Source organism: Serinus canaria, chromosome Z (assembly GCF_022539315.1).
Source record: "Serinus canaria isolate serCan28SL12 chromosome Z, serCan2020, whole genome shotgun sequence".
Lineage (NCBI taxonomy): Eukaryota > Metazoa > Chordata > Aves > Passeriformes > Fringillidae > Serinus > Serinus canaria.
Window position 1 is genome coordinate 73,646,072 of NC_066343.1, and position 20,434 is coordinate 73,666,505.

Consider the following 20,434-nt stretch of genomic DNA (forward strand, 5'->3'; position numbering starts at 1 on the left):
ATGGCTGGCACAAAGCTCAGACATGTGAATTTATGCATAACTGAAGCTGGCAGTACAAGGGCCCACAGACACTATCTAAAGATGGCTTCTGTTCCTCAGAGGTCTTTTCTCCCAGGCAGAAAGTGTCATGATGAGAGGAAACAACCTCAAGTTGCACCAGGGGAGGTTCAAGTCGGATATTTGGAACTATTTCTTCCTGGGAAAGATTGTTTAGGCCTGGCACATCTGCCCAGGGCAGTTCCCATCCCTGGAGGGATTTAAAAGCCACATATGGATGTGGCACCTGAGGACATGGGTCACTACTGGCTTTGGCTGTGCTGGGGAATGGTTGGACTTGATGATCTTAGATAACTTTTCCAGCCTAATTGATTCTGTGATTCTGTGAATAGTTCTTGTGTTTCCACAGCAAAATCTCCTCCGTCCACTCATTCTGTTCCTGGCAGAGTCTAAATCTGAACGTAGTAACCACCCATCAAGGGAGAAATTCATTCATCACCATGATTTTGTTTAACAAGAACAAGCATGGCTCATTAACACAAAACTATATTTTCAATAAGGTTAATACTCCAGTAATGCATAATTACAATCTAATAATTTAACACACAGGAGCACTGTAAAACAACTGTAAAGGACTTTGATTATTACAGTTTGCAAATGGACCAGAAAAGCCATTTACCATCATTACAAAGTTGGTTCATATTGGGGGATGTAGTGCATAGGAAAAGCATTGCATGCTACAGAATTAAATTTCATTTTACAGCTCTGCTAACCAACTGTAAAAACTGGAATCTGTCCCCATGGCTTGTGAAGGATTTTTTTCCATAACATTAAAAAGAAACAAAAAATCCCCAACAAAAGTGAAATTTTGTAACTGTAGCATTAATAGGACCCAGCTGAAGCCTAATTTTAAAAAGTCACAGTCTCTAAGGCATTTAATACCAGAGTTTTGTTTCTGTATCATTCTTTTTAATAACAGGATCTAATTAAAACATCTGTAAAATGCTGACAGTTTTTAATTTTATGTAAAATTTGAAAAGCAAATAACAGGATCTGCTCTAATGAAAGACAGCCACAGTAGTTATTATTAAGCAATGATATTTTCATTTAAGAGTCACTTCTAAACGAGCATAATCTCTACCTTTAAGCCAGAGCAGAGCAGAGCCATCAGTGAAATCACTACAGGCCACTGAGGCTCTAAGGCTCTGTTTGAGTTTTATTTATTCGCGCGTTTTCAGTGCATGTTTTCACTTCAGCTGATTCTGAAGAAGGTGACTCTTTCCAGACAGTGCTTGTCATCAGGTATTCTTTGAAAAGTGAAAATAAGAAAACACTGCCCTGTGTGCCTGCCTGTGCTGGGCCCACATGGATCCCCTGCCCCTCACAGCCCAGGGTGGTTTCTGATGGATGCCACGCATGCGCTGATCTTCCGACCTTAATTTTTGAAGCAAGAATGAAGGAAATGGTGTGAAACAGATGTTTCTTCAAGCTACCTGTTCCCTTTCTCACAACATCTGCTTCAGGATATGTTCCACTGCCTCTGGGAAACTCTCACATGTTAAGTAGGGAGCTGGGCTGATTTTGTCTTCATCTGCTGGACGGTATTTACCTGTAACAGATTAACACAAAGATCACTTTACCAAACTCCTCCAAGTACCTTTCCCTGCCCCGCCCCCCCAAAAATTACAGCCTTGTCAGAGCAGTACCAACCAGGAAAATGCCCATCTGGGCAAAAAACAAACCGCAAGGCTTCCCTAAACAAATGCTGATTCCTCCAGGGGCAGCTCTGGATCAAAACTAGTGTTAATCGCACTGGTTCACTCTGCTGTACTGGCAAATGTCCATGCGGTAGGTTCTTTAAATAATAACAATAATCATAGAATCTGACAATGGTTTAGGTTGCAAGAGACCTTGGACACTGCCAGGGATCCAGGGACAGCCACAGCTGTCCCTGGGAAAGCTGCTCTGGGAAACCTGTGCCAGGACCTCACCACTCTCAGAGGAAAGGATTTATTCCTAAAATCTCTGACCTAAATTTCATGTCTTTCATTTTGAACCCAATACTCCCTGTTCTATCACAACAGTTCCTGGTAAGAGTGCCTCTCTGAAGACTCTTCTGAAGAAAAGCAGGATTACTTCCCTTCATTTTCAACATATCACACTGTGTGGTATGAGCAGCTGCCACCTCAAAGAGACATTTCCCAGTCCATGGGTCCATCAACAACACAAACAATACCTGTCAATCCCTCCAGGTTCCACTTCCATACAAAGCAAAATTACATTTATAATGAGCTGTGTAATTGTTGAGGAATGTCACCAGAGATCCTACATGATCACAAGTTACATTGCTGTGTGTGACTGATTTTGGCAATCTAAGGTGTGACAGTAACAGTTCCCTCTGTTGTAAGATTGCTGCTCTGGATTTTTGAGTCAGAGCAAAAATTCACACCTACAAGAGCAGCACTCCCCATCCATGACTTTGCTCAGCCTGCCATCAGTTGGGGGTCTGTGCTGTGCTCTAGCCCTGTTGTCACAATGTTCTGCTTGACGGGCTGCCTCTGCCCCACCCCAGCAGGGATGTGGAAGGTAGGGGCTGGCCCCAGGGCTCAGAGTCCCTTCACTTCTGGGCACAGAGTGAGATCACTGAAGGCACCACTGTCTCCTGAAATGATCAATCCATCGAGCACTTACCTGTCCTCACCAAAATCCCACGCATGCCTGCCTGCTGGGCACCACCAACATCATCCCTGCAGTCCTGGGACACAGCAGGAGAGCAGTGGGTTAGTGGGCACAGACACTTCCATAACCTTCTCTGCTTTGTACATCACAGAAGTGGTGATACAGAGTTAGATCTTTCAGCTACCCCATCGGTCACACTGTCACAGGAGTGGTTTTCTATGTGCTCTCTGCCTGATCAAATAGTGACCAAAGTAAGAGAGAAAACCCCATGGATTACACACTAAACCCTGGGAAGTTTCATGGGATTGTTTAGGTGGGAAAGCCTCTCTAAGACCATTGAGGCCAACCATTCCCCCAATACTGTGCAGAATGCCACTGACCCACGTCCCACACATCCACACAGCTTTTAAACCCCTCCAGAGACGGGGACCCCACCAATGCCCTGGGCAGCCTGTGCTAGTGCTCAAAGTCTTATTTCATGAAGAATTTTTCTCTAATATCCCATCTTAACCTCACCTAACACAACTTGAGGCCATTCCCTCTCCTCCTGTCCCCGTTCCCTGGGAGCACAGCCTGACACTCCCGGCTGTACCCTCCTGTCAGGAATTGTGCAGAGCCATAAGATTCCCCCTGAGCCTCCTCTTCTCCAGGCTGAGCCCCTTTCCCAGCTCCCTCAGGAGCTCCTGAGTCCTTCCTAGCTCCATTTTCTCTCCAGAAATGATAGTTTCATGCTCTGGAGCCCCCCTCTGAGGCCCTGCCCACCCCAGAGGGCAGCACTGCAGGCTGTGCAGTGAGGAGGAGTTTGTGCCCACGTACGTCTCCGATCATGACGGCCTCCTCGGGGGCACAGCCAGTGCCCCGCAGAGCCTCCAGGAAGAAGGTCTTCTCTGGCTTCCCCACCACAGTGGCTTTGGTGTCTGTTGCATACTCCAGCCCTGTCACAAAAGGTCCAGGTCCCAGGCACAGGCCATCCTTCTTCTTGAAATACCTGGCTTTATGGATCGCTATGAGAGGCGCCCCATCCAAAATCAACCTAAAGAATGAATGAACGAATGAACGAATGAATGAACGAATGAACGAATGAATAAATGAATGAATGAAGAAGAGAATACAAAAATTATATTAAAGGTTTATTTTTGATTTACAACTGAAGGCCTGAAGTGGCTTTCACACAATCCCAGAATGGTTTGAGTTTGGAGGGACCTTGAAGTTGATCCCATTCCACGCCCTGTCATGGGCACGGACACCTTCTACTACCCCAGGGTGCTCACGGCCCATCCAACCTGGCCTTGAACACTTCCAGGGATCCAGGGGCAGCCACAGCTGCTCTGGGCACCTTGTGCCAGGGCATCCCTACCCTCACAGGGAACAATTTCTTATAAGTACAGGATGAATCATTTGACCTTTAGATTTTAGCACTGAAGGGATTACAGTAACAAGTTACATTAAAAAATTTCAAAGCCACTTGAGGCATTCACATCCCTCTGAATTTCCCTGTTAACCCTGGGAGTTTGAGCAGGCTCAATTCCACAGAACCTGCAACTCATTTCTGTTATGTGCCCGGCAGATTTTCCTTACAGCAGACACTGCATGCCCCTGTCCTGCAGCAAAGGGAAGCTGTGTAGGTGCTGCACTACAGGAATACTCCTGGTGCACCAAGCACAGCAGTATTATTGCAGTCCTCCCCTCCCAAGTTTCAGTGCAACAAACACTGAACTGCCATCTGGACTGCCAAACATTTTCCCTTTGATTCCACATTTGCTCCAGGTAATGCAGGTCATTCCAATCTTTATCACAACAGTGTAAAACACTGGCTGTTACTCTCAGGGCAGAAAGGAGGGCTCATTTTCCCCTCAACCCCTGATTTTCAAAACAAAACAGAAGCCTTTAAGAAAACAAAGTCTTGGTTTGCCCCTGTTGTAGGAGGCTGACTGAGGTGAGTTGGATTCTCCTTGGAGGATGTCTGCAGAGCAGTCTGGAAGCTGTGAGCAGGGCATAAATGATATTTCATTTTGCTTAATTATCACAAAACACTCCTACTGAATCAATGCATTCCAAAGCAAGCTGAACAAGAAGAGAGCTGGGTTGTGTTTCTGTGAGCAGCCAGACATGTTCATGATGGGAGGATGCCTCTAGGACACAGAAAAATTTAATTTGACAGCATCACCACAACCACTATGTTCTGCAGTTTGCAAGAGAGATCTCACCTGAGAGAATTCTTTCAAACATGGCATCAAAATCCCACTTATACAGGAAGAGAAATTTAGTCTCAGTCATTTCAAGTGGTGCCTGGAGAACGGCCAGACTCTGTGTATCTCATTTTGGGACTCGTGTTCAGTTAGATTTACCTAAGTTAATGTTGGGTGTCAATGGAATAGTTGCCTACCACGTAATTAGTCAGCCTGGGCTCCTCACAGTTGGTGCAGAGGAAAAGGCACTCCTAGGGCACAGTTCAACTGTCCTATTTTAAGCACTATTAGGTAAAAAAATGCCCTGAAGTGCCTCCCTTATCCCTCCAGAGCCCAGATCACCAGCACAGACATGGGAACCTGTGCTTAGATATCTGCATTTAATCAGATTCACCTCAGAGTTCTGCAATTCTGATGCAATTCCATTTTCAGTGCAAATCCCAAGTGACTTAATTATCTGAGCAGTAAAGGAGAAAGAATAGGGCAAGGCTTGACAAGAAGAGAATGTGCCAGTGGCCAGTGTTTCTATCAGGCCTATCAGAACTGACACAAGCAAAAGTTTATCCCCTATAGAGAATGGGGGGAAACACCCAGAACAAATCAGTGAGGTGTTAAAGGCCAGACAGAACCCATCCTGGCTTTTTTAAAGTGTCTTGGTCTTCAGCCCAAAGAAAATGATGGATATTATTCAACCATTAATATTTTTAGGACAGAAATACAAATCAGTAAAATGATGTAAGCACTGGGATACTCAATAGGTTAAGCTCATGCAGTTGTGAAATTAAGAGTCCACTCATGACCCAAAGTAAAAGTCCAAAATCAATGCCTTTGGCAAGGCTCACTAACGAGGCAGATAGGGTCAGTTTGGGTCAACATCTCTTGATGTAACACAGAACTGGCAGCAGATGAGGACAGCACTGGCCTCCCACTCCAAGAAACCTCCCTAAGATGCTGGTGGGCAGTAACTGATACTCCCTCTTCTAATTTTATGGTTATAAAACCAGGTTAAGTTGTTTGGTATGAGAGTTTTCACCAGATTTCAAGGTGCAGAACTGTGGTAGCCACCAACCAGTGAGCAAAGACGGGAAAGGGCTCATCACATACCTCACCAGGGCTACACTAAGCTATAGGCTCACATGCAGTGTCTGAAAGCTGAAGGCTTTTCGAGTTAAAATACAGAGTGTGGAGTCAGAACCAGTGAGAAGGACACATGGCTCTGCACTCATGAATGGTGACAGATGGAGTGTATCTGACTTACCCATCAGCCTAGAGGCAAAAGAGCATTAAAAATAAAACATTCAAAATCAGCTCCATAGCCCACCTGGCCCAACAGGTTGTGCTGGCCAGTCCTGAACAGAAGATCCTTCAGAAGATACTGCTGGATATCCTGCACTAGGTAGGAATAATCTGCCCTAAATACTGGATTCCTTCCCTATAGCACACAGGCTCTGGAGGCTGGGCTTTGAACACAGAATCTGCCTCTCCTTTTGGAGAAAAGGAAACAGCCTCAGACTGTGCAGGGCAGGTACAGGTTGGACATGAGGAAGAATTTCCCCATGGAAAGGCTGGTCAGGTATTAGAAGGAAGTGCCCAGGGAGGTGTTGAAGTCCCCATCCCTGTCCAAGGAAGGCCTCAATGTGGCACTCAGTGCTCTGGGCTGGTGACACAGTGGGGATTGGTCACAGGTTGGGCTCTATGGGATTGGGGTCTTTTCCAACCCAAGTAATTCTGTGAATGCTTCCCCACATCCCTAGTTTTATGTACTTCCCCTTGATGAATTGCTAACTTTTCCCCTCAGTGACAGCTGTGACTGTACTTCTGCAGTTTATTTAGACTGAAAGCTGCAAAAATGAAGTCTGGACTGCCTGAGGTTCCTGGTGGAGAACCCAAATCCCACAAGATTAGTGGCTCCCTCACAAGCTGCATAATGTGTGATATTCCTACCACCCTTTTCTTCCCAGAAAGAGAAGAGAGCCCAGCACAAGACAGCTCCCTCTCCACCCCCTGCCAGGGGCTGCCTTACCGAAAGGCTCTGTTCATCATCTCGTAGTGGAAGTGCTCAGGAGCCAGTCCCACCACCACAGCATTGGGGTTATCTGTGCCAATCCCTAGGAAAGACAGGATTTAATTCACACTTAGCAGCCCACAGTCAGCAAAGTGCATTTAATCACTTTAAGGTAAAAACAAGCATTTTCTGACACAGTCGTAGCACAGAGACCACTTTTATGTCTTTTATGATGAAGAAAGCATCTGTGGAAAAGGTGCTGGTCTATCCACACTGTTCCATCCTCTAGGATCTGGACAGTCTTAACAGCAGCTGCTCTTAAGATTGTCCAGATCTGCTACTGCTCCCACTGAAATGCAGCAGGACACAAAAATCCCTCTTTTAACTGAATGACTGACTGCTTGCCATCTGAGAACCCCTCTCTACATATATTTATGTGCTTTGCAAGCACAGTAAAGCAGGAATTCAAGTGAATCCCATCCACTTTTTCTATTCCCTCTAGCCATGGGAAATTCCACTGACTGTTGTTCCATGCATCAGTCTGATTCTGACAATAAGGACAGTACTGCAATACAGCCCAAAAGTTGTTACCTGAAATAAATTTGGGCTTTTCTGGGAGGTCTTTTTTCAAAGTGGATAAGTGCCCTTAGGAACTGCTCCACTGCAGTCCCACCCCTGGACAGAACCAGCAGTGGAAGCAGAGTTAACACCAGCAGGAGGGTTTTACTAATTTCATGTTATCAGCTGAGGATTTTGTTCCACCTTCAGACACACCCTCTGCACCTTTAGCAGGACAACCAGAGCTCCTGGCTGGCTCTGCTGGCTGAGGTGTCCTGCTGCATGTCCCTCAGGTGGCTCAGCCAGCAAAACATCCACTCAGATGTGCCACGGTGGATTCGTAACAGCACCCAGTAGCATCTGAGCCCTTAAACCAGGAAAGGATTCCTTCATCTGCCTGTGACCAACTTTAACAGAGAGATTAGCCAAGAACAGCTCAATAGCAGCCATTAACTGGAACTTAAAGCACTCTCCACTGCACTTACATGTTCCAAAACCAGCACTGAGGCTTTGTGAGCCAAAGCACTTGTAGCAAAAACAAACCAAACAACCCACTCCAGACCCCAGCAGTACAGATGATGCACCAACGTGCCCCCATGTTACCTCTGTCTGTGTCATCTTCTATAAAATTACCATCAGCTCCCGAAAAACTCATGGAAAGATCCCAAAACCATGGAGACTGAGCTGATTAAAATGCTGTCAGTGAAAGAGCTGCTGCCTCTGCTGTTTCTCACCCAGGAAAGTCTTTCCTGGAGCACAAATACTGCTGGATTTTGCTGGGGGCATATTTCTCTGGATATGCTGTTAGGTAGAACAGATTACCAAGTTTCACTGCTTTCACAGAGGTTTTTCTCCTGAACATTGACCTCTCTGAAAATTTCTAACCAGACTATGGCATCAAAATCAAACAGAAATCTCCTAGATCCTGGCAAGATTAGAACCTACTCAAATTACACAGCCAAAAGATTTCTGTTTGTAAGGCGAGGGCAAGGCAAGCCATCCATACTTCTGCTGCCTTGACTTTAAATAAGAATTTTTGAGTTTACTGTATACAGTTTTCAACTCCAAGTATGTTAAAAATGTGGGTATCTTTGCTACTCTTGATGTCCAAGTGAGAACACATAATTTTCTGCTCCCCTTACTGCTGAGGGAGGGAAATAGGAGCATCTGATAGCAAAGCAGATTTTAACCAAGTCTTTAGGGATGACAATTTAGAGGACTCAGGCTGATGAACCTTCTCTCATCAGTGAAGGTATCCAAGTACATGGGTGAAACCTAAATGTTCAATATAGGATAAGCAATAATTGCCTGGAGATTTTGCATTTAATAATAATCTATTAACAGAGAAAGAGCCTGCTGTGTGTGCCTACACACTGGTTTTCCAGCTCTTTATGAGTAAAACCTCTGCTGGAAGTCAGGCATTGCACAAATTGACATATCTTTGCTATAAAAAAATCAGCACTGGTAGGTCCAGTAAAGCACCAATGACCTGGTGGTAACTATTACATCATATTTTAGACTGGAAATGAATGGAAAGCACTGAGTTTTACCTGAATCCCTGACTATCTGAAGGCCTTGGCTGCCATTCCCACTGCTCCTCAAGAAGATACAGCTTCAGGCTGTTTGATGTTTGATTTAAAATGAAGAAAGGACCTTTATGACCCTGCAGAATCCCACATTTCAGGCTCCACCATGGCTAGTGGTCTGTAGATGATCGAGAGCACATCATCTCCTTAGCTGTTCGTTAACTGCTGTTCATTAATTAGCTGCTTCCTGAGCACCTCACCTGTGAAATCAGGCAGGGCCTTGTCATCCACCAGGAGCAGGGGCCGCACCTGCTGCTGCTCCAGGAGGTTCCTGGCTGCTGTCAGGGAGGTGAAGATCTCGTGCTCGGCGATGTCGAAGCCCAGCTGCGTCAGCCTCTCCAGCAGGTCCCTCTTGCTCTCCTTGGTGGTGTTGGTCACAAACCGGACGGTCAGCGGGGCGCTGCGCAGCCTGGGGGAGACACGGGGGAAAACCTGACACAGGCTCCTCCTGTTCACACACCTCTGCTTCTCTTTGGGGCTAAAAACAGCCCCAAAGGCTGCAGATGTGTTGGAACCCAGGACATCCCTCTGGGTGCCCTGGAGGACTCCAGCCCCTGCCCGGGGGCTCAGAGACCTTGGCACAGAGCCCAAGACCCCTGTGCCTTTGATCTTCACCCATGGAAAAAATTACCAAACTTATATGAGGATTTACAAGCCATGAAAGTTTAAGTAAAATCATAGTGAATTCATTATGGGGTGAAAAACTAAATTTTTGAGGTTTTTAGAATGGAGCCTCGGGGTCCCAAGATGGAAGAATTTGGGCGTGCCTTGTCATTTGTCCTTCTTCTTCTTCCTAGCCTCCATCTTCTGGGTGATGTTGGCTCCTTTAGATTGGTTTAGAGTAGAAACTCACTGTCTAACATAGGTGATAGGTGTTGGGAAGTTTTTGTAAATAGTGTACACATAGTTTTAGTATAAAATATAACACTGCCCCAAGGGTGGGCAGTGTGCCTCAACCCAACTTGCCAGACAGACCTCAGCGGGTTGGAGAAATAATTTTATAGATAAGACACAATAAACAACCTTGAGAACAAAAATAGAAGAGTTCTGACTCCTTCTTTGACTGCCGGGCTGGGAAAAGAGACTTTCTAACGTATCTCAGGGTCACTGTGACCAGCAGAGATTCCAAGACAGATGCAAAGAGCACATGGAAGATGGTGCCACACAAAAACTTGTGTGAGGTGGAACAAACAGCAAGAATTACACCCCCTAGACCAAGACAAGTCAACCTCCCCTCCTCTCCCTCATCTACCCCAAAAATTCCTGAGGAGAACAGTGATTGCAACTCCCTCTTCAGAGCAGCAGCCAGCACATCCATGATAACTAATCTGAAAAGCCTTTTAATTCAAACTACAAAATAAATAAGCCAGTCCTGCTTCTTGATCAAAATAAGCCAACAAAAGAAGCTTGTTGCTGAATTAATATATTGAACTCCACTGTTGGGTGAATTTCCCAGCAGCTGTGGCTCGTTCAGGAGCCTCCAGGAGCCTGTGTTACCTTGGTGGTGGTTTTATGCCAGCTTCTGCAGCCATTTCCCCCTTTCCTGAGGAACACCAGTATCACATAAAATCACGTTATTGCCCTGTGCTGACAGTAAATGCTACCAAACAATCAAATAATTTTAAGTGACAGTTTCAACAGCATTCCCTTTAATTACTCCCCCACCATCACTTTCTCTATTGCTATAGGAACAAACACAGGCATCAGGACTGTACAGAGAACATCAGAATAAAGTTGGAGACTTGCTTTCACCTGCCACTTCCTTCTATCTCTTGTTTTACACTGGCCATTCCCAGGTATGAGCTGATAAAAGAGTCCCCTGGTTAATAATAAAAAATACCTTGATTTTTCCCTCTGGACCTCAATAGGGAACTGTGAACATAGTAACCCTAAAATAGGCACCTCTCCAGTTATTCCCTAAGCAAGCTGCATGCCATTCCTCCCAGCTTCTCTTTGAGAAAGACAGGGACATGGACTGGCAGAAAACAGACTGAGATATAGTAATTTTTTTCAAACCTCTGAACCAAAAGACCTGGCTGTTCTCTGCCACCTGCCCTCCATACCTGTGACAGCACATATACATATTATGTGGAATTTCAGGAACACACTCTCATTTCTCCCTGCAGCAGGAAAACAGTGCAGCGAGTGAAAGGGCAATGAACGAGTACCCAGTGTTTCAGCAGTTTTTACTTTCTTGCAATTTTACATCTTAAGGACATAGTCATTTCCACAGCACTGACTGTGGGAAATTCAACTTCCTCATCCCCCTTTGAACTTCTCCTCTGAGCTACAGTCCAGCTATATAAAACCCTTAGCAGCCCATTCAGCTCCAGTACAATTCAGTTCTGCTTCTATATTCTGATTAATCCTTAGTACCCCAGAATCCTAAAGTGTCTTCCTTCATTCACCACAATATCACCTATTACTCTGGGATTTTCCCCTGTCCATTGCAAGATGTCTTCTCCTGGAAAAAACCACAAATATTCCTAGGATTGTGTGTCCTATTTCACCACTGACTTGGTTGGAATAAATCACTTTGCTTTGCCTCAGTGTCTTTAGGCACCCTTTAACCACAAGAGAAAGAGTTAACTTGACTGTCCTGTTTATTAATGTGTTGAAATTCCTACACAAAAAAAAAAAAAAAAAAAAAAAAAAAAAAAAAAAAAAAGAGGAGGCCTACCTAGAAGAAAGAAACTTTAAAAACAGCAATAACCAAGAAAAGCCTTCTCTGAATGAAATGAAAACACTGCAGAGGTTGCCTTGCTTCCTAGACCAAGCTTTTCTGTTATCCCACTTTATCTCAGCACAGATCTAAAAGATTTGACAGACAATCAGAGCCCCATGGAACAGCTCAGCTGGACTGATTTTGGGGTAACTCACCCGAACTCAACTTTGGCTGTGGCTCTCTCACCTGCGCATCAGCGGAGACACCTTGAATATTGGGGATTTAATGTCTAGAAAAGGCTCAGAAAACACAGGAAGAGCCACTGAGGAAAGCAGCAGGGGCTCAGGTGACATCGGTATCTCTGTCCACTCTTTGCTCAGCTCTCCTGGCACAAACACAGCAAAGGATTCGGCCGCGTGCTCAGTCCACTCACCCACCCCTTTGGGCAAACAGCACTGACACAACCTCACAGAGTGAACCAAAAAGAGAGGGGAAACTTGCCTTTTGAGGGCCTCCTGGGCGCCAGGCACGGCCGAGTCCTCGATGTGGAGGGTGCCATTGAGATCCACCAGCACGGCCTTCAGCGCGCGCCGCGCCGCCATCGCAGCCGGGACAGGCCGAGGCACCCCGGGACTGCTGAGGAGTTAAAAAAACCCCACATAATTGATGAGGGAGGGGTGTTTTTCTCAAAAAGACTCTGTAGAAGTCAAGTGCTGTTTGTTCTTTAAGGGCATCAAAACAAAATAAAGTTCTCTGAAGGAGTCAACAGAGAGAGAGAGGGCCATTAGGCCTGGGACTGCCGGCGCAAGGCCTCAGCAAGAATATTTCAGCAAGTCCCGCTGGCACCAACAGTGAAAATACAGACACAGTGCTACAGCTGTATTTCTAAAGCTGCATTTTGGCTGTAAAGCTCAAAATGCTTTGCCAAAGTGGAAATTGTTGATTTAGTTTTTTGTAAGAGCGATGTAGCCCACACCACAGCCGCTCTGAGGCTGCTCAGGATTTCTGAATATTTTTATCCTGGAAGCTCTCAGGGCTCAGGCACATCCAGCACCTCGAAGGGTCATTCCATGCTATTGCAAAAGGGGCAGTTTTTCTGGTTCCACGTGCTCAGCCCAAAATAAAAGCCAGGATTTGAAGGGTAAAGGCATTTGAAGGGGAGGAACAGAGAGGTGACGTTTGAGTCGCCCCTGGCTAAAGATCTGTCTCCAAAAACAAACACTTCCCCTCATTTGTGCTGCAAGCGTTGCATTTTACTCCATGAACAAGTCTGAGGAGCTGTTTCTCAGAAAATGCCCAATACAGCTCCAACACAGCACAGTTTTCTCCTGTTCATTACCAAGAACCATCTGAAAAAGCCAAGAGAGTTGGGATTATAGAAGAGAAGCTTTGGGGTGATCTGATTTTGGCTTTTCAGTAGCTGAGGGACAATTTCCAAGTGATGTGGAGGGACAGCACACAGGGAATGGCTTCCCACGGCCAGAGGGCAGGCACAGATGGGATATTGGGAAGGAATTGCTGGCTGGGAGGAATTGGTGGCCCAGGGTGCCCAGAGCAGCTGTGGCTGTCCCTGGATCCCTGGCAGTGCCCAAGGCCAGGCTGGATGGGGCTTGGAGCACCCTGGGACAGTGGAAGGTGTCCCTGCCCATGGCAGGGGATGGAATGGAATGAGCTTTAAGGTCCCTCCTACCCAGACCACTCTGGGATCTGCCAACCCTACGAGTGACCACAATTTTGTGTTCAGCTGGTTTGGTTACAGACAGCATGTAGCATGTCTGTACTTTTTAAAAAGCCTACAAAATAGTCAACACCGTGACTGGATCCTGCCCTAACATATTTCTCTCAGTTTTACCTTTGCAGACAGTTTTATAAATGGTCATGTGGGTGCGGGGTCTCACCTAGACGGCACACACACAAACAACAAGAAACTTTGATACTCCACTACCATTATTCCTGCTGGTTCTCTGCAATAAGAAAATAAATAAAAATGCTTCTCTTACTGTATGTCTGTTGATACGAAAGCCAAAGTTAAATGTTAAAGACACACAGCTGAAAACAGAACTCCTGAAGAAGCTTCACCAATTTCAATGGAAATTGCTAGTATCATTATTATTACTACTATTACTAGTGTTACTGTTTTTATTTTACTGCTACTATTTTATTTTTTACCCTACATTTCCATCGGTTCTGCTGTTCACACTGCATTTATTTGGGAAATATGGAAGCTATCAGCAGAGCCAGTTTTCGGCATAGCCTGATTTAAAGGAAAAAAGCTCATGGACTGCTAAGAAGTCCTAAAAGGCCTCCAGAACCTCAGTTTTATTAATCACATCCCAACGAAAACTCACCTTGTCAGGACAAAGGGACACCCCAGCCCCGGTATCTGGGACAAGGACACGAGGAACACAAGACACAACCTAAGGGAAAGAGGGATATATTCTATAAAGATATATGTGGTTATATATGTCCCTCGCTGGAAGGATTAGGATGCCAGATGTGTGCCCTCCCGTCTCCCAAAACCCCCTTCTCGCGGGGATGGTACCGCCCCTTCCCGCCAGCTCACAACGGGCACACGGGCTGGCCCATTCCCTACCGGGGGAGACCCGACCGCGGCGAGCTTCCCTTTCCCTGACGCGGATGGTTCCGCCCGCCCGTTCGCGGCCGAAGGCGATGGACGCGCCCACATGGAGAAGAGGGGGGAGCAGCCAGCGCGGGTCCCCCGGCACTGACCTGCTCCCGCCGCCGCCGCGCTCTGCCCGCACGCCCTCCCGCCCGCGGGGTCCTGGCGGAGCCGCGCCCGCCCAGCCCCGCGCCGGACCAGCCGCCGCCAGCGCGGCAAATAATAAAGGGAGTGTAATGATTATTGCCATAAATAAATACCGACCTCAGCCCGCAGCTTGCCTGTCGCCGGTCGGCGTCCGGCAGCCGCGACAGGCAGCGCAGAGGCAGCCCGCAGGGCCCTCAGGCCGCGGGCGCGCCGTGACATGGGTATGGTTATAAATTATATAAATTACACCCGTTCTATGTATTATTTCCCTATTTTTATACCTGCTACAGCCTCTTTATCCTACATATGCAATAGGTATATTACACATGTGAATATAATAATAAATAATGTAAATTATATCCCTTATATCCTATGTGAACATATTTGTAGCCGTAGCCATGCACTGTGGATATCCATAAACTAATTATCAATAATATATCAATAATCTGTTTATTATGGATATATTATGCCCTGTATGGGTATTATACATAACAATGTATTAATATATTGATATTATGCTATTCATATATATAAACGTTATATACAAAATGTTATCATATCCATATATGGATATATTGTACCCATAATATCTCCACGGTAACTAGTATATATTTATATATAAATACATATATTGAATACTTGGAAGAAATTATTCCCGTTATAGATCTACAATATAATGTTTTAAATTAAATCTATAATATGTCCATAGTGATAATATAACATATATAATTATATTATTATTCACTTATTATATCCATATAGGAATGTATGAATATACCTATATTTATAATTCTGCATTTATATGTGTTTATATATTTTTGTAACATGAATTGAAACCTACGAATGCATGAATTTTATATATAGTTTTACAAGGTATGACTAAGGTGTATAGACATGTAATAACTATTTTGCATGTTCCTTGTTTTTTGCAGTTTCAGCCACAGCGCTGTTCCAGAACTGCTGGAAGCCTCACAAGGGGACACCATCAGTGTGGTTATTCCCTGGCTGTCCCTGCATTCCCTGCTCGTTCCCGGCACACCTGATCCTCGGCTGCTGCCCCACTTGAATCCCGATTTTTCACCTGTCAGGTGAAGCTCGTCCCAATTCTGCCCCCAGCACGGGATTCCCGCCTGTGCTCCCTCTCCCTGCCTGTGTCCAGCCAGCTCTGCCCTCTGTGTGCCTGCAGCCCCTCTGGAAGCACAGCAAGAAGGAGAACTTTACATCTCTTGTTATTTTTAAGCTGCTGTTTGCAGTCTTTAGTGCTGGCCTTTATTTCAGTAAGGACGAGTTAAGTTTGGATGCAGAAATGGGGTTACAGCCTCGCTGTGCCTCAAATCGTTCAGCACTCACTCCCAGTGCTGCAGCCATGGAAACATTGGCACTTTTCTTTCCAAAAAAAATTCATAGGAATACAACATGTTCCACACACACATTGCCCCCTTTCCACCAAAGACAGATCTGTGAGAACAGCTGAGCCTCAAGGCCGTACCCTTGTCACCTCTTGACACAAAGATCATCACAAAGAAATTACTTCTAACAGATCCACATGTTTTAAAATCTAAGGATCCTGAAGATCCTGTTCTGCCTCAGGACAGCCTTGACACATCTCACTGGTTTGCTACATAAACAAAAATACAGCTCCACAACAGAGATTATATTGCCATGTGCCACAAGGATGAGGAAAAAGTTACACATTTCATATAAGAGCAGAAACTCTGGTATTTGGAACAGGATGGAGCAGAGTTTTGAAGTATCAACACTGTACACAGAGAGAGACAGAGAGAGAGATAGAGCATTGGGAGGGTGTTTAACTTGGAAATTCAGGATTTATTTACAAAAATCACAAGAAAAAAGGAAACAACATAAACTTCTCCTCCTGGATGTACTTTACTCTGCAAAAACCTGTGATTGAAGATCACATTAAATGCATTTACATGTTTTACAGATTCTTCTTCATATACAACAGCATATGCTTTAGTCATCAAGACATTGGGAGAAAAGATGATTGGCTAAGCTGCTTTAAAATAATGAAACTTCCAGGTTTCCTTTGGCCTTCCCTCTTTAAAATAAAGTCAAACACTTTAGCAGAAGAACAGACAAAGGATTCTAACTTCTCTATGAAGATACAGGAGAATCACTTTTTCCAATTCAGACCTAACTCAGCAGTCTTAATTGAGACAAGACCAGTAGGAAAGCAATTAGGAGCATTCTCTTCCACAGAACTGCAAAGTTGCACTTTCAAAGCTGTTAATTTAACAAATGATGATGATGATGATGGAGGGCAAGGGAAGGAGCAGTAACAGAAGAGGCTGCAAATTCGGGGTTTTTCCCAAAGAAATGCATTTGGAAAGCGCAGGGTATTCACCTCCCATGGTATTCCCCTCCCACGTTTCCCACAAAGCTCAGAATACAAATGGTTCCCCACTTTAACCACAGTGATCACCACGCAGAAGTTTAATAGATATTTTAAAAAGTATAATAACAATTCTTGACAGAAAAAGTAACAAATATTAATCACTAATATCCCCAAAGTTAACACAGAGTTACTCAGCTTTAGGTACAGCTTTTTTTCCTTAATTTTTAGATTTTTTTTTTAAATTTTGCACTGCAATTGCATGCATTTTCTACTGACTTTACCATAGTATGAAATACTGATTTGAAGACAAAAAATCCCCAATTAAAGCAGGAAAAGTCAGCTTTCAACGTTAACCTGAATCAGGACTTTACCCAGCTGATTTTATCTCACTCCATATCACAGCTGGACTTCAAACCTTTATAACAAGCATTCTTTATGACATGAAATTTTTCCTCAATTTAAAAACAAATTGGAGAGCGTACTGAAGGAAATTCATCCCTGAGTAACAAAGCATTTAAAAGCTGCATCCCATTGCCAGTCACTGCAACATCCTATGACATTTACTCTAATAATTAATCAACACTATGAACAGGCAGCAACAGAACTGGTCACAGTCCAATGTGTTTGCAGCGTTGTTGCATTGATCCCGTGATCCTGTTTAATGAAACTGCAAGGGAACATTAGGAAATGGGATAAATAGGAACAGTGTCTTTTATTATTTTAAGTTGAATGTCAGATTGACAGCTAAACCGTGCTGGATCCCAGGGAACTCAGAGCAGTGGTGGTCAGCAACTGGCTTCTTTGGATGTCCTGAGGGTTTCCACAGGGTGTCTTCAGCCAAACAACAGGAGGAGAATGATTGTGATGGAGTTCAGGGCTATTAATGGCACTGCAGAGGGGAAAAAAAAAAGAGAAATTAATAGTGAAAATTTTGCTTGCCACATCACAAAATGACAGAGCTTCATACAACCTTGGGAGAAGGAGCAGAACCAGTCAAAATTCTAGAAATACATTTCATTTTCCTCTGTAAAGCTGGAACCAGTGGAAGGAGCCAGGCTCAAAGACATTAGTAGAAAGCAACAGCAGAAATAGCTTTCCACAGCATGTTTTAACTTTAACCCAGAGCCTTTAGTTCTGTTTTAACCAACACAACTCTTGCTCCAAATGAAAGTAAATGATCTAAAATTCACCTTATATCCTTGGCTTTACTGTGCTTTAGAATAAATGTTTCAAGTTTTATTCAGTGGTGGGCGAGACAGGTTAAGATTTGTTACTCCCTCTCTACCATCATCTACAAAATGAATTTTTGGTGTCCTTCATAACGAAAAACTATCAGTAACTTACAAATTAAGTATATTTTTCTCCCCATCTTCTGAGGCACATAAGCCTGGCTTGCCTTTCAGAAACCCCAGAATTACATTTCTCTCACAGATACTTCCCATAAAAGTGGATTTAGACAAAGTGATTGACACAAATTGCACACTTTGGTTGATCACCAAACTTCCTCCCAGCTGCCAAACCCCAAGGAGAGGCAAAAGCTCAGCAGGAGAAATGAGCCAGAGCCAGGGAACGTTTCTGCACTTTTACCAGAATTAGGGCACTTCGGGTGAGGCCTGCACCCTCTCACAGAGAGACCAGGCCCGGATGAAGTATAGATTAGTGCAGAAAGAAGACATTACAGATTGTAATAATAATCATCACAATCACAATAATAATAGTAAATATTGTGCCCTTACCTCTCATAACGGTTCGTATTGATCGAATGAGGTTTGTCAGCTGTGCTTTAATTCCTGGTTCCTCTCCAAATCCTCCAATCCCTTGATCGCTTCCCCAGCCAACTGGGTCACATAAAAACAGACAGACACTTTAGGAAAAAAACCCCAAAACCACACAACAAATGCTGCAATTTTAACGAGCAATCTATCCTGAATGTAGTTCATACTAACACAGATAGACAGCCCAATTAGCCTTATTTCACAAGCATATTTTAATACAGTAGACTGAAAGCTGTTAAACTTCAAATCCATGTTTCTGTAAAGAAAACCCTCACCTTTTTAATATACCTCCGTTCCCTGCGTGCCCAGACTAAAAGGTGAGTTCATCTGGGCTTAAAAACTAAAACAGCTCAGTCAAACCCTAAACCAATTGCAACCTGTTCATAGTACCGAAAACAAAAATAGCAAATAATTGCTGGGTGGGAAGTGCTGATGCTTCAGCACTGAGAAAGAGGCCATGAGAGAGAAAAACGGCCAGTGCAAATTCCAACATTGGGAATGATGATATTTGGAATGATGATTTTTGGAATGATGATTCCAACATTGGGCTGATGATATTTGCAACTGCTGTAAAAAAAAAAAACTTGTGAGGAAAAAAAAATTGGGAACTTTTCTGAGCATAGCAGAAGTCCTGAAGTTTTACGATGCCCAGACACAGCGTGATGGGACCAGGGATGTGCCTAGGGATTTCTAAGACCTGCTGGCTGCAGCCCTTACCATTTTGGGAAGGAGCAGAGCAAGGAGCAGCTCTCAATACACCAAGCTCAACTGCCCAAGCTGTGAGTTTCCTTCTCCAGAGGCCACTTTTGAGTGACTTTTGTTCTCCCTTTCTCCTCTTCCTGGCACCAAACTGAGGGTGGTGGGTGAGTCCTCTCCCTCACCAGCCTTGCCAGCTGCTGCTTCCCACTGGGATGAGCCTGGAGCTATATTCCCAAGTCTCACGAGGCTGACAAGTGGCTTCACCCATCCCACTAGTCCCCACATCTCCCTTTTTTAACTCCAGCTGCTCGTCAGGAGAGCCAAAGAAAAGCCCAAACCCTAGCTGAGCAGATCCCTTGAAACAAATCCAGCAGGGGAAAGGGATGCCCTTCTGCACTCCTGCCAACAATCCTGGCTCAGCCTGACGTGGAGAAGTCAGTATTCTCCACACCACTGAACTACGAAACCGTGGATCATTGGCCCGGTTTTTTTGTCATGGCTTTGCAGATTTTTGTGGATGGATTTTCTCTCTTTTGCAGGGCTTTGGCTTCTTTTGAAGGGCAAGGATGCCCAGCCCTGGGAATCCCACGGACAGAGTCGCCATCTCATCAAGAACCAGGCACGACAAGAAAAAGAAAACCTTTGTACGACACCAAACACTCCGAGGCGCGGCACGAAGGAGCGTGAAACAGTTAAAAATGAACAGGAAAAAAGGACAATTATGGTGGGGCAAAAAAAAAAAAAAAAAAGGTACGACGAAAGCGGCTGGGAATTCATCCCCAAAGCCCAAACCCACCCCGATTCCCAAACCCCTCCCCCGTGCGCTGCTGCTCCCACCGGCAGGGAGCGGCGGCGGGGGCCGCGGCCATCGCGTCCATCCCCCAAGGCCAGGCGGCCCTCCCGGCTCACCGTGGCGGAGGAAGCGCTCCTCATGCAGCACGGCCACGGCATTGACGATGAGGAGCGAGGCCTGCAGCAGCGAGTAGAGCGTGAACGCCATGGCCCGGCGGGGCTGCACCGGGAGCGGGAACGGGAGCGGCGCCCGAGAGAGACGTGGCGGCACAGGGGGCGGGGCCTCGCTTCACGGGGCGGGAGGGGGCGGGGCCTAACTCAAGCCTTGGGGCGGGGCTCTGATGGGGCGTGGCCTCTCCGCGGCCG

At 45.2% G+C, this 20,434-nt stretch overlaps 2 protein-coding genes across 6 annotated transcripts; both read right to left on the reverse strand.

The window, feature by feature from the left end:
- Positions 1–527: 527 nt before the first annotated feature.
- On the reverse strand, positions 528–14,460 carry HDHD2 (haloacid dehalogenase like hydrolase domain containing 2). Of its 5 annotated transcripts, none has more exons than XM_050986732.1 (8): positions 14,410–14,460; positions 14,028–14,096; positions 12,181–12,315; positions 9,215–9,423; positions 6,889–6,973; positions 3,493–3,709; positions 2,689–2,752; positions 528–1,606 (listed from the first exon to the last, which is right to left on the reverse strand). In XM_050986732.1, the coding sequence occupies exons 3-8, from the start codon at positions 12,279–12,281 to the stop codon at positions 1,503–1,505; spliced, it is 780 nt and encodes a 259-aa protein (XP_050842689.1). In that variant the 5' UTR covers positions 12,282–12,315; positions 14,028–14,096; positions 14,410–14,460; the 3' UTR covers positions 528–1,502. The 5 variants fall into 5 exon arrangements, with proteins under 5 accessions (XP_050842689.1, XP_050842688.1, XP_050842687.1 ...); XM_050986731.1 differs by lacking the exon at positions 14,410–14,460 and adding an exon at positions 14,273–14,383 and having other exon boundaries at positions 12,181–12,312; XM_050986730.1 differs by lacking the exon at positions 14,410–14,460 and adding an exon at positions 14,273–14,380.
- A 1,849-nt stretch (positions 14,461–16,309) lies between these two features.
- On the reverse strand, positions 16,310–20,365 carry IER3IP1 (immediate early response 3 interacting protein 1). Its single transcript, XM_030237126.2, has 3 exons — positions 20,186–20,365; positions 18,539–18,640; positions 16,310–17,691 (listed from the first exon to the last, which is right to left on the reverse strand). The coding sequence occupies exons 1-3, from the start codon at positions 20,274–20,276 to the stop codon at positions 17,636–17,638; spliced, it is 249 nt and encodes an 82-aa protein (XP_030092986.1). The 5' UTR covers positions 20,277–20,365; the 3' UTR covers positions 16,310–17,635.
- Between the last annotated feature and the right edge of the window lie 69 nt (positions 20,366–20,434).

Bases quoted from the DNA above. Each gene is read 5' to 3' on its own strand.
- HDHD2 (XM_050986728.1), bottom strand. From the start codon at position 12,032: ATGTCACCTGAGCCCCTGCTGCTTTCCTCAGTGGCTCTTCCTGTGTTT. The intron at 3,710-6,888 runs GTAAGGCAGCCC...TTCATTCTTTAG, and splicing joins ATGATGAACAGAGCCTTTCG to GTTGATTTTGGATGGGGCGC. The intron at 2,753-3,492 runs GTACGTGGGCAC...GCTGTGTCCCAG, and splicing joins AGGCCGTCATGATCGGAGAC to GACTGCAGGGATGATGTTGG.
- IER3IP1 (XM_030237126.2), bottom strand. From the start codon at position 20,276: ATGGCGTTCACGCTCTACTCGCTGCTGCAGGCCTCGCTCCTCATCGTC. The intron at 18,641-20,185 runs GTGAGCCGGGAG...TATGTGACCCAG, and splicing joins GGAGCGCTTCCTCCGCCACG to TTGGCTGGGGAAGCGATCAA. The intron at 17,692-18,538 runs GTAAGGGCACAA...TCCCCTCTGCAG, and splicing joins AATACGAACCGTTATGAGAG to TGCCATTAATAGCCCTGAAC.